At 46.7% G+C, this 13,882-nt stretch overlaps 1 protein-coding gene across 2 annotated transcripts in view; it reads left to right on the top strand.

Annotated features, from left to right (window-relative positions):
* EPC1 (enhancer of polycomb 1) overlaps window positions 1-13,882 on the top strand; it is a 1,518,836-nt gene that overhangs the window by 1,434,142 nt on the left and 70,812 nt on the right. Inside the window, exon 14 of one of the 2 annotated variants that reach the window (XM_078663341.1) lies at window positions 8,810-8,864. The exons of the other annotated variant lie outside the window; for it this stretch is intronic. Coding sequence (XP_078519467.1) covers window positions 8,810-8,831 — 22 coding nt within the window. The 3' untranslated portion in view covers window positions 8,832-8,864. The remainder of the gene's footprint in view (window positions 1-8,809; window positions 8,865-13,882) is intronic. 2 annotated transcript variants of the gene reach the window in all.

The following is a 13,882-nucleotide window of genomic DNA, read 5'->3' on the forward strand; positions in this document are numbered from 1 at the left end:
AACAGCCCATACCCAAACTGAGTCCCTTCCTGAAAAGGTTGGTGGGGCTGTGATGGCCACAGCCCAAACTCAAACTGATTCCTGTGTTGTGAAGCCTGAAACTATGGATCACTCCACACAAACAGAGAGCATTGAGGAGGAAGAGAAATCCCATCCCACCAGACATTAGGAAAGGATCAGCCTCCTCAGGGAACTGATCTTACCCCATTGTGAAGAAACTGTCCCAGAGGTAGTCAGGCCTAGCCTGGCAGAGCCCCTGATGTCAGTGGACCCTTCCAAGGTGGGACCCAGTCTGGAGCAGGTAACCTGCCCCTCTCCTATACCCTGCCTCAGTCAGCCCAGGGCTACAGAGGTCAAGGAGGCCAGTGAGCCCCAAAGGGCCCCCTGTCCAATACAACAACCCCATCAGCAGATTAGGGACACCAAAGCTAGCAGCCCTAGCAAGGTGAAAAAGTTAGAAACTCCTGAGGGATCCCCCTTAAACTTAGTTAGGGACCTCCCCCAGATGGACTCTGTTGGGCACAGCCAAACTTGGGACCTAAGGGCCCCAGACCTGACCTGTCCCTCCAGCAAGCCAAGCAGAGGGACCCAGCCTCCAGCTTTAGGTAGCCAGAGGTTGACCCTGAGAGCATACAGCAACTCAGTCCTGGAAAGAAAGGCATATATGGTGGATAGTGATTGGAGGAAGTTAAACCCAACATTAGTGGAGCCTCACTTCAGTACTCCATCTCAGCACCAGCCTTTTACTTTGCCAAAACACACCACAGGTAGAGATTCCCTATGGTGGAGACCCTCAGATACCCTTAGGGTGAGGGATTGCTTAATGGACCATGAGATAGGGGGTAACCAAGCCAGTGCTGGTACTTCCTTATATGGCCACTTAGGCAATATAGGCTTACCTGGTCAAGGATAGCCTTATCTCCTTTCGTTTGGGGGGGGGGGGGGGGGTTATGTAGGAAGGTGGATATATGACTATGGTTACCCCCAACTTTTTGCCTAGTGTTTTACTGGTTTTTGACTTAGTTGGCCTGGGATCCTGCTATTCAGGACCCCAGGCTTCCTGCTCTCTCTGTTAAAATGGACTCCATGTACCTTAGGTGCATTTACCCGTTGGTACTGGGCTACCTTATCAGTCCCTGTACAGTGTACCTTAGGTATCCAGGGCATAGGTGTACCCAGTGCCTACCAGGGGCTGAAGCATGTATTATACCACCCCTGGCTGGCCATCTAAAACGGACACAACTGGCTGCACGACAGCTGGGGCAAGGTGGTGTAATCACCCTTTGCTGTAGATATAGTATACCTATATTTAACCCTAAAGTGGACACATATACTCCTATCAGTCACTCCTATGGCAGGCCTTATCGATCCTGAAGGCAGAGTGCTTGGAATTATGTGAGATGGTGCTCTGGCATGAGCTGAGCCCATCTGCAGCTTGCGGAACCAAGTCCTAATAGCTGTTCCATGATAACGCTATACCATATACTCTTAAGTGCATTATCAACCTCGCTGTTAAATGCTAACTCTGGTATAACATTATCAAAACATGTCGAGTAAGGTGTCATACGAATTGGAATACTACCCCCTCGCCAATTCTGGCGACGGGGGTAGCATTCCACCCTTCTAGAGGGACACGACATGTATGTAACTGTGAACCCCGGTTAAAGTTAACTCGAGCCTCAGCATAACAAAATGGATGCTGCCACCACAGACACAAGTCTGACCTCCTGCTGCTGGGAGTCCTTCCAGCGAGGGAGGCTTGGACAAAGGGTTTCCTGCCTTGGGAGGTGCTGGCACCACCCCAGACAGGATTTTGTGTATTGGGTAGGACAGGCCTGAAAGGAATGAGACATGCCTGGGGCACACAAGGTGTCCTGTGCATACACCGGTTCAAACCAGTTGCTGGGGCATCCCTGCCCCAGCTCTGGCGGGAAACCGGACAAAGGATAGGGGGTGTAGCCACCCCCCTTCCTGGTCCCACCCAGGGGAGGGACCTAGTCAGTAGTGCAGCCCCCTTTAGGAGAATAAAGGTAGGAGCTGGTCCCATTCCAAATTAGATTATCCTGAACAATTCTACAAGAAGAAACTCTGGACTTCGACGTTCTGCTCCACAGAAGACTGAAGAATCTCCCTTGTGGACAAGGAGTGTCCACCCTGCAACTGCAGGCACCATCAAGCGTCCAGCGGCTTCCCTTTGTCGTCTTCCCTCGAGGATCCAGACTTCAGAGCCCGACGAGACCCGGATTCCCAGACCTCTCTGACCTCAACTCACATCTACAGCAAAGCTGAGACCCGTGGGTGCGACGAGACACGTGGGACCGGCCATCTTGAAAGAACCTGCACTTCGCTTCCAGCACGACTCCCGAGGTAAACTCGACCAAGTGCTTGGGGATTGAGAAGCCCCAGCCCCGAGCAGCCCCTGCACCGAAGAGCAGCCCTCCAGCTTCCACGAGATCTGCGTGGGGCCCTTCTGCTTGTTTGCTGCTCAACGCGTTATCTAGTCACTTGCCGGCTGGCTAGTGGCCTCCTAGATGACGAACCTTTGAATCTTCACTGCTGGTCTGGTTGCTCCAGACTGGCCCTTGCTCCCTTCCAAAAGAGGGGCACCCCGGACTCTCCTAGTCCGCACCAAACGTCTTTTCCACTCACCGCGTGGGTTGCCTTTGCCCCGGCCTGTTGACTCCAATTCCGGATCCGACAGCGCCGACAGCGAGAGCCTGCGTGGGAAAGCTCGTGCCTCCATCCTGGTCGTCGAAGACACCTCCTGGTCCACGTGGCTGCCCAGTCAAACGTCCACTCTTCACCTGATCGCGACAACAGCACCTGGTTCCTTCCTGGTTCCACACCGGTCACTGGCTAGTGACTTTGAACACTGTCCCCTCTGCTTTCAGGTCCTCTTCTTCACCGTTCCACCCTTGGATCGCACCGGACATCTTCCTCCTGGTCGCCTGCAGCATCTTTTCTTCCAGGCTCCATAGACTTCAACGCGAGAACCCGACACACTTTGACACCTATGCACCCGCAGCCCGTGGGTGAGGTAACGAGAGCATTTTGGTGCTCAAGGGTAGTTTAACTGTCCTAGTGTCCAGTTCCACAGTCGTTTTAGTCCTAACTAGTCAGGATTGTCCATACTCACCTTTAACTTGAACTGTACGGTCCATAGACGTTGTTACGCATCTCGCGAGTGAGTTCACACTCTGCACACGCGTCCCGTGGGCCTCCTATTACTTACCTAAGGTGAAGTGTCATGCACGCACCTTCTTTGTCTCGGAAGTGTCCTGGATCCACGATGCTATGCACCCTGATTCCCCCCCGTCACCTCCCGGGCGTCAGGACTGGACTCTAACACCCGAAACGTAACCAAGGTGAACACAGGGGAACAAAACAAGGGTAGGAGGGGGAGAAAAAGAAAGACACTCCACAGTCTTCTTCCACGCAGAGGAATATCGTATCTTCCGCTGTAGCACTGCAGTAATACATAAGAGATACAAGTGAAAACAATTCCCTCCCTGTATTCCCAAAGAAATGATATGTACCAAGTCTATTATATACCTTGTGGAAGTTCAGTGAATCAAGAAACGAAACAGAATGCAAGGAGAATATCTGGAACTCTGTAATGCGCTTGAATGGACTGTGTACATAAAGTCTGTATCCTTAAACGAAAATAACACCCTTTAGATAGTGTACTCTCACCTTCTCCTACTCTCACTCTCTCTGTATGCCTAAGACACTCACCCTGAGCACCGAGCAGGTGCTCTGTAAACGAGTCCGGTTGAAATACCAAGTACGAGAATTCAGTCACATGGTACACCGAACGAGACCAAAATGAAACCTCAGAATAAATCGAGGGAAAACAGGAACCAACACAAATAGCCCACCGCAATCCGCGGTAAAACAAATATAACACTAGAAGAACGAAAGCATAACAATAAATCTAGAAGCGAGCCGCTTCATAGACATAAACATGCACCACGAAGTACCTGCACGCCTGAAACCCCTAGCTCCTCGGACGCCGACGTGAACCCGGAACGAAATGAACACTAACTGGCTGAACGCGAAGCACTTCCTGGGAGTCTAGGGCGGGTTTAACACTCGAACGCTATCCGGTAGCGCATGCGTGGTGCTTACGCATGCGCCAATACTTTCTCATAGTATTTGCCAACCAACGCCAACCACTAGAAAACGGACTGAATAACAGAGCGGTCCGTTAGCTCTATTCATTACCTACGCGACAGGCATGACATGAAGATAGCGTAGTCCTAGCGAACCTCCAGCCTCTGGACAGCTCCATTCCTTTTATCGACTTTCACATTCCACTTACTTACTATATGGTTTGTAGTGCCTCTAGGGCACCATTGTAATTTCGTGCAACTTGTCGTATTTTTCGTAAGAGATTGTCATGTGCTTAGCCCTCTGACCTCATAAAGAGTTCAGAGGTGTTGTTATTAATAAATATACTGTTTATTTTCATAACAACCTGTGGGGTGTCCTTTCATCTGATATTCAAGGGGTTATATTGTGGTAAAACAGCTGGCTTCACGTGCCAAAAGAGTTTAGCCTAAGACTGCTTTGTCCATGCTACCATTAGGATAGCTGGTCCATAAGGTTGACTTACAACCAATCACCATAAGGGTTGTTTGGACTGATACAAGGTGATCACTAGAACTAGTGAGCATCATATATCAGGCCAACTTCTCACAACTCCTGCCTGAAATTAGCTTTGCTTCGATAGAAGTTAATGGAGAAAATTCATTCTCCTGCAGTTTTTTCCAAAATCTCCCACTTTCCAGTGTTGAAATTTTGGCATGTATGTAAAAGGATCAGAGTGAACTGTGCGTATGTATCCAAAACCAATGCAGTGCCCCTGAATGATCTGTGCCTGTTGCGCTAATTCTAGCCCACAAAATAAACAAGCATTGGCACAGCCAATAGTTCTCGCCTAAGCAAGAGCTATTGTTTGAGTGTCGCAGAGTGGAAATGTGAAGAGTAAAGGGGAGTAACATAGAGTGGAGTTGTGTAGCGTACAGTGCAGTAGCGGCCCATTCCCTGCCAAAGTGGAGGGGGGCAGTGGAGGGAGGTGGGGAGGGTTCTGGGACAATAAAATAAACTTATCTCAACGCTACCGTTGTCTCCCACCGCATCCTGCTCTTCCTGCTTCTGGTCCTGGGCACAGGCTCGCAGCCTGCTTTGCTGCCAATCCTGAAGATGCTCCTGCATGACAGCAGCTTCAGGATTTGCCTCAGCGCCAGCAACTTACGCTCCCAGACAGACTGGGAGCCTGTGTCTGCTCTCACCAGCCCCAGCAAAGCAGTTGCTGCTGGAGAGAGTTTCACAGTGCATGAGGGGTTTGGCTGGCCAAACAGCTAATGCAAAGTGAAGGGAGTGCCACCACTCCCCCAAAAGCAGTGTCATCCCTGGACCCACCCCAAGACTCATCAGTCCTGGGGGTGGGCCCAAAGTGATTAAAATAAAACAATTTTAAAACAGTTTTAAAACCTGTTTTATTTGCTGGTGGTGATGGGGGAGGCGCTCCTCCGCTCTAATGGAGCAGCCGCCAGTGGTACAGTAGACTGGTGTAGAGAACAATGGCATAGAGTGTTACAGAGTAAGGTGCCGTAGAGTGCAGCAGCATAGAATTCAGCGGTGTACGATGCAGCATCGTAGAATGCAGTGGCATAGATTTGAGTGTTGCATTGGAGAGTACCGTGGGGCAGAGAAGAGTGGCATAGAGTGCAGTGGCGTAGAGTGGTGCAGAGTAGAGTAAAGTGTTGTAGAGTGCAGTGGGGTAAAGTACTGCAGAGTAAAGTGACATAGAGTGCAGTGTCAAAGAATGCAGTAGAGTGGCATAGAGTGCAGTGCTGCAGAATATAGTGCCCTGGAGTGCAGTGGCATAGAGTGGAGTACTGCAGAGAAAAGTTGTGTAGAGTGCAGTGGCAAAAAATGCAGCAGTGCAGAGTTCAGTTGCATAGAGTGCAGTGTTGCGGAGTAGAGTGGCGTAAAGTGGAGTGGTGCAGGCTAGAGTGTACTGGCATAGGTTAACAGTGAAGTGGCTTAGAGTGGACAGGTGTTCAGTACATTGGAAGAGAGTGTTTCAAAGTATATTGGCATAGAGTGCAGCGGCATACAATGGAGTTGTAGAATGCAGTGGAGTAGATTAGAGTGCTACATAGAAGAGTGCACAGTAGAGTGGCATAGCGTAGAGTGGTGTAGAATATAGTGGCGTGCAGTGGCATAGGGTGGAGTGCTGCAGAGTACAGTGGCATAGAGTAGTGGTGGAGAGTGCAGTATTGCAGAGTAGAGTGGTGCAAAGTAGAGTGCACTGCCGTTGTAGAGATGTAAAATAAGGTGGTGTAGAGTGGAGTAGTGCAGAGTAGAGGTCAGTGGCATAGAGTAATGGTGTAAATTATTGTAGAGTGCAGTGGCTTATAGTGCAGTTGTGCAGATAAGATTAGAGTGGCGTACAGTGGATTGGTGTAGAGTGGAGTTGTACACAGTAGAGTGCATTGGTGTAGAGTGAAGTGTTGCAGAGTGGAGTGACGTAGAGTGGAGTTGTGCATAGTAGAGTGGTGAAGAGTGCAGAGGCATAGAGTGATGAAGAGTACAGAGGCATAGAGTGAAGTGGCTCACAGTGGAGTAAAGTGCAGTGCAGTGGTGTTGTGTTAAATGGAGTGGTATGGAGTAAAGTGGAATATGCTTGGTGTGATACTACACTTCCATTATAGACAACACATCTTCAATTGAAATCACATTACATTTACAGACATACCGTTTCACTGATAAAAGTATACACAAACGATACAATAACATGTGGACATTTCATCACCTAGTGTATTCATTTGTTTTTATCGTTTGAAATTAGGCTTCCACCACACTTCAGAATCACCCAATAATATGCGTCATTTGGGCTTGTCTAATTTTCAAATATCTGTACAGTTCATTTATAGACCTTTACATTTTGTTGTGTGCTGGAAAAAAATAACATCCTACAGCCTTCCTCAACCACTCCCTGGAGCCAGAATGATCACCTCATAAATCATCTCAATTTGAAATCAGAGAAAGAAAAGTAAACACCAAGCTCTTTGAAATAGAGAGCTTGACATTTGACCTCGGTGTTTGAAAGCACAGCAAATGTGACAGTAAAAAAGGGTTTGGACAAGAGAAGGGACGAGTGCAAGCTCAAAAGCCTAGATACAAATATAGCCAGCAAATAGAAAGCAAGCAACTTGAGTGTAGTATGTGCTATATTTGGTAAGTGTGTATTCCTTTAATGCTATGTATCTTTTGGAATATGTTGTTGTTCCATGCTCTATTTGGGAGTTGTAATGGAATGCTGTAACTCTGCAGCTAGTCCAAACGCCAATAAAAATGTTCGCGTACTTCAGGCTGCGATTAAGGATCTATATGAGTCTTTCCCTGCTGCACCTGAACAACTGCGGTCCCTACAGATACTATTGACTGCCCCCACACGGAAAAACTTAGTTACACGCTTATACATGACTTCCCAGAATGAACAGACTTTAGGACGAGACAGATCTCATCAGCGGTGGGAAGAGCTTGTTGAAGTATCCATACCAGATGACGACTGGAACTGTAGCTGTACGCAGCTGTCCCTACTCACATCAAACTGTAACTTGAAGATCATCCATTTTAAGTTTCTACACCAAACATATTATACACAAGCTAAGTTACACCGGTAGGGTCTCAGAGCGGATGACAATTGTCGACGCTGTGCTATGCCCAGGGCGGACTTCTTACACACGGCATGGGCCTGCCCTGACCTGCAGAAATACTGGCAGGAGGTGACAACTGCGCTCACGCACATGTTGTTTGAACAGATTCCAAATGAACCACTGGTATGTCTACTGGGTATGTATAAATTAAAGCTTGTTAAACGACGGAGGTTGCTGGCGGTGGCACTGCTGCTTGCGAAACGTCGAGTAGCTAAATGGGGAAGCAAACGACCACCCAGATTCAAAGATTGGCTGACTGATTTAATATACTGTAAGGAAATGCTGGGTGCATATGCAGAGGAGCTACCTCAGGCTTCCAGACTTAAAGATTTCTGGCAACCACTGGTAGACTATTTATAGCAAAACACCCCTGACCCGTAGCTGATTAGTGTATCGCAGATCGTTGTTATACGAGGGAAATTGCCGTCCCGGAAGGCCCCATGGTCGCATAACATTAGTTACGACTACACTTCATGCTTTATGACGAGAAGGCGAGTTCTCACACATAACCCTCATGGACTGTATCACATCTCTATCAGGATAATACCACACGTTGAAATTTGATGTGCATCTCTGAATTTGTTACATGTACTATGTCTGATAACTGTTTGTGGGCATGACTATTATGCTTTGAATGAATACATATATACTGTAGTGTATGTACCCTGTATTGCTGCTTGGTGACTAAAAATAAAATTTGAAAAAAAAACAAAAAACTCTGTAGCTAGTCAATTTCCTCCTGACGGCTGATCTATCTGAACGTGCTTTTTATATGGAATAAAGTACTTTCTTCAATTTACCTGTGAATCTTCATTTAAAGATACTACATTTTATTGGCGACGTTTGGGATTTTTCTTCATTTTGAATTTTTGCTTTTTCATTAAAACATTTTTTTATGCTTCTTCACTTTGAGATTTAAGTCAAGATAATTTTTTTTATCATTTATGGATTTAATTTAATCCAGAGCTCCGTTTTCTTCAAGTTAAAAGAAAGTACAACTTGGACATGTATAGTCAATCATAAGCGGAAGTGAGTACATCAACCAGTCTCTGTTTCACCCTTACTTATTTTCCTTACAGAGCAACTATAAAATACCTCTAGGGAACTTAAAGTGAAGGCCGACAAGTGAACCATGTGAGTAAATTTACCTTTTCACCATCTTACTCTGACTCACCACCGATGTTTATTCTTGAACCTGTTTCTTCGGAATGTTTGTTTCCTTCCGTTGCTGACTGCAGTTTCCCCGCGACCTTCGCGGAACAATCATACATGCATAGCAAAGCTTCCTTAGAAATGGGTGTTGTCAGACGCTCTCCAACGCGTTTGCGCACAGTTCTTTTCGACGATCATGATCCTGAAGGTCACGCAACGTAACCCGATGCGGCAAACGTGCCGCCATTTTTAATTATTTTTTTTTTTGCTCATAAACCTTTATTATTTATCTACCGAGCACGTCTGGGTTTGAGGAACAGCTTGTTTACTTTTTCTACTGCAAACATTTTTACAATTCCATTTTAAGTAAGTCACTATTTATTATTTTTGTGATATTTTACATCAATATTTTGAGGATTACCATGAATACCAATACCTATACTGCTACTGATACTTCAGCTTCTACTTCTTCAAATGTTTCAAATGCATCCTCGTGTATTAACATTCATTTGAGTACTCCTAAAGAGTTTTTAACTGCTCCTGGTGAACCAATCCTTAAATGGACAGAGTGGAAAGAATATTTTTTAAACTATATAGCCACTTTGGTAGACAATGTTGGGACCCTGTCTCCTGAAAGAAAAAAAATGCTATTACACAGTCTTAGCCCTGAAGGTTTAAGAGTATATAATTAAATGCAAAAACCTGAGAGGTCACGTGATTTTGACATTTTTAAAGCAACTATTTTAGATTTAATTGAACATTATTCGCCCTCAGTATGTATAGAAGTTACAAGACGTGCCTTTTTCAAAAGGAAACAACTTCAACACGAATCTGTGGAGGAACATGTTTCTCAATTAAAGTTGCTTGCCGCACATTGCAAGTTTGGAGTGTTACAGGATGAACTTATTAGGGACCAAGTTGTTGTTTGCACGAAAAATAAAACCATTCAAGATAGACTTTGGATAGAGGGTGAATCCAGTCTTAATGAATCAATCATTTAGAGTACTTGTAAAGCATGCTACTTACCCGTGAGGGTCTCCAGGCGCTGAAGGGAGGGGGTGCCGCTACTGCTCAAAGAGCCAGGTCTTGAAGAGTCTTCTGAAGGCGAGCAGGTCCTAAGTCTGCCGTAGGTGGGTAGGGAGGGTGTTCCAGGTCTTGGCGGCGAGGTAGGAGAAGGATCTGCCGCCGGAGGTTGTTCGTTAGATGCGGGGGACAGCGGCGAGGGCAAGGCTGGCAGAGCGGTGCTGGCGGGTGGGGGTGTAGAAGCTGAGTCTGCTGTTTCGGCATCGAAACGTCGTCGACAAACTAGCACCATATGTACAGAAATTGTGTAAAAAGATGTATGCAATGGTGTTGTGAAACATAATTAAGTCTGCTCACTGAATTACAAGTACACAGACCGCCTTGTTCGTTTTTGCCAAAATTCGTTTGTTTTGTCTTGTCCTCTGTGGGTTACTGGTTGTACCCACTGTGTAAAAAATCCTTGTGCTATTGTTTATAACCTGCTAAAATAAAATCCTGTCCGGCTGGACAAAGGACATACTTACTATTGAGTGTATGCCTATCATTCCCCAGATCCCTGAATTACTAGGGACCACTGTTCTTTGTAATATGTTACTACCCAAGGTCCCTAGTGCTATACCTTTGGGTTCCCTTGTGTTTTTGCAAAAAAAAAAAAATGTTAAGGTAGGCTGGTCCGGCATTGTGGAGTGCTTTGTGTGCATTGGTGAGGAGCTTGAAGGTGATCCTCTTGTCGAAGGGGAGCCAGTGTGGGTCTCTCAGGTGGGGGTGATGTGGCTGCGGCGGGGGACGTTGACGATCAGTCGGGCGGAGGCCTTTTGAATGCGTTGTAGTCGTCGAAGGTGTTTGGCTGGGGTTCCTGCGTAGAGTGCGTTGCCGTAGTCCAGTCTGCTGCTGATGAGGGCCTGTGTCACCGTTCTTCTTGTTTCGGTCGGGATCCACTTGTAGATCCTGTGGAGTATGCGGAGGGTGTTGTAGCAGGAGGAGGAGACGGCGTCATCACGCTTGTTAAAAAAGCTGAACTTTCTGACAGGAGTTCCAATGCACTATCTGATCAAACTGATGCTACTCCTACAGTTAATAAAATATCTGATCACAAGAAAAAAAAAGAGTCTTCGAAAAAAGGATCTAGCAAGAATTTTCAGTCAAAAACTTTCAATAGTAAACCTTTTACCAAGTCAAAGTTTAATCAAAATAATGTTTCTACTTTGGCATGTTATCGTTGTGGTGACAAAAATCACAACGCAGGTTTTGAAAAATGTCCGGCAAGGTCTACTAAATGTTCACATTGCAGAGTTTTAGGTCATTTCGCTAAAGTCTGCAAAAAGAAACCTAGCCAGCGACTGAAGGTTTTTTGTTTTTTTTAAAGTTTTATTTTGCTTTTTAAATTACAGCATAGAACAGTTCATTATTCCAAATTCATGGCATTGGTACATTGTACATATCATAGAGAATCACAGTACAAAAATCACATTTTCACAAAGCATAACCTCATGTGTATCAAGGGTTACAGTCATGGTAATAAACAGGTGTTAGCTGGCCGGGCGAGGGTGCACAGGGTGGCAGTAAAATTACAGTATGGATTCTACACATATGTTAGGGACAGTAGGTAAGATGTGAGTGGTCCCCAAATGTCACGGGGTTTGGATGCTGACTGTAGCTCCTCTGCATAGCATGTAAGTTGGTTACGGCAGTATGTTAAGTCCTGCAGCCACAGTTTAGTCATAGGTGCTGCCCTACTCTCCCAGTAGATAGAGATCCAGCATTTAGCCATGAGCAGTGCCAGTGACACAAATGTTTTACTGGAAGATTTTACTTTAGCCCCAATCCCTAGCAGACATAGCCCCGGTTCACAGTCGAGAGGTTCTTCAATCATCAAGTGAAGAGTTCGTGCAACTAAGCCCCAGTATTCAAGTATTTTAGGACATTCCCAGGCGAGATGATAAACACCAGCACCAGGTGCACCACAACGTTTACAGGCATCAGTCTGTCGGAGCCCAAATTTGTATAGCTGTGCAGGAGTATAATACATCTGATGTAAGTATTTAAAATGGACCAATCGTAGATTGCCATTCGCTGAGGGTTGGCCCATCAGGCAGCAGCTATGAAGCCAGTCCTCTTCAGAGAGCGGTTCTGGCAGCACAGCATTCCATTTATCCAACGCATTCACTCCCACATGTATCATGTCATGTAGAGATGCCCTATAGAGTTTGGTTATTAGTTTGGTCCTGGATTTAGCAGTGTATAGGAGTTGCAGTGCATCAAGAGTTGGTGGCTCCGAAGGGAAATGTGAATTAAGCGTGCGCATGGCCGAGCGCAACCTAGTATACACAAATACCTGCATGGCGGAGGATCCATCCCGGACGACCAAGCCCTCTTAGGTTATAAATTGGTCTCCAGGGAATGCGTCCACCATGATGGACAATCCCATCTCTGCAAGTGTCTTCAGTGTACCAGTCTCCTGGGTGACTGAGATCCCAGAATGATGGGGCAGTGGCATGTTAGGGGCATACAGCTGTAGTTTATGTGCCCGCTGACCTAGATCCTGCCAGGCTCTAGACGTAATCTGTATTGTGTCAAATTCCCGTTTCTCATATACCGTGTGCGAATTCACAATCATGGCCTTGAGTTGTATGGGATGCACAGCGCCCGCTTCCACAGCCACATGCGGGATATATGCCGGGTCATGTTGCCAGTAGTAGGCATATTGCGCCTGCGCACAGAGATAGTAAAGATGGAAGTCCAGCGCCGCAAACCCACTTGAGCCGAGGTTTCCTTCCTCCCCAGGCTAGCGTGATCAGGAGTGAGCGAAGAGTGTAAAAAAAATGTCTCGTTAGACGTACCGGGATATTTAAAAAGAGATATAAAAATCAGGGAAGTACTACCATTTTCCTTAAGGCTATGCGGTCAGCAAATGATAGGGGCAATTTAATCCAACGATTAACCTGCTCTTCTAGCCGCGTGATGGCGGTGCCAAAATTAGTTTGTATGACCGTCTGTTAGTCCCTGTGCAACCATATTCCTAAATATTTGACAGCATCAGTACACCACATTAGGGGGTATTCCATGTCAAACTGTTGGGTGCTATCAGTGAGAGTCAGTATAGTGGACTTGGACCAGTTGATCCCCGGGCCGGAGAAGCGTTGAAACCGAATGTATTCTCGTATGAGTGGCGCCAGAAATTGCGCTGGCTCCCGGACATACAGCACCATGTCGTCGGCATACATGGAGACTGCAAGCGGGCGTTGGAAAATCCGCAAGGCCGAAGCTGCATGGCGCTTTCTCAGGATACATGCTAAGGGCTCCAGCACAAGCGCAAATAGCAGTGGCGACAGTGGGCAGCCCTGCCGCGTGTCACGATGGATGGGAAACTTTTCCGACAGTTGCCCATTAATTCTGACCCGTGCATCTGGCCTAGTGTACAACAGTTTAATCCAATTCGTAAATACAAACAGAACCCCCAAACGATCGAGGACTGCAATCATGTAGGACCAACAGATTGTGTCAAACGCTTTTGCAGCGCCAAGCAACACCGCCGCCGCTGGTAGCGAGGGCTTCAATACATGCATTACCGCAAAAATGGTGCGCAGATTATGGGACGTAGAGCGAGCAGGAATAAACCCAGACTAGTCTGGGAGTACCATAACTGGGAGGAGCAGTTGAATTCTCTTTGCCAGGACTTTCGCTAATATTTTTACATCGGTATTTATGAGAGATAGTGGGCGGTATGAGTCGCATTTATCAGGTGGCTTATCCGGTTTCAAAAGGGCAACCATTAGCGCCTCACGCAGGGTCGGCGGCAGACACTGGGCGTCATATGCCTCCTCATAAAGTTGAAGCAGGCACTGGGCTAATTGTTCAACATATTCTTTATAGAACTTGGCCGGTAGCCCATCAGTACCGGCAGCTTTCCCGTTAGGCAGGGCAGCTATTGCATCCCGTATCTCACCTAAAGTGAACGGGTGCATTAGGAAGTCCTG

Source organism: Lissotriton helveticus, chromosome 10 (assembly GCF_964261635.1).
Source record: "Lissotriton helveticus chromosome 10, aLisHel1.1, whole genome shotgun sequence".
NCBI lineage: Eukaryota > Metazoa > Chordata > Amphibia > Caudata > Salamandridae > Lissotriton > Lissotriton helveticus.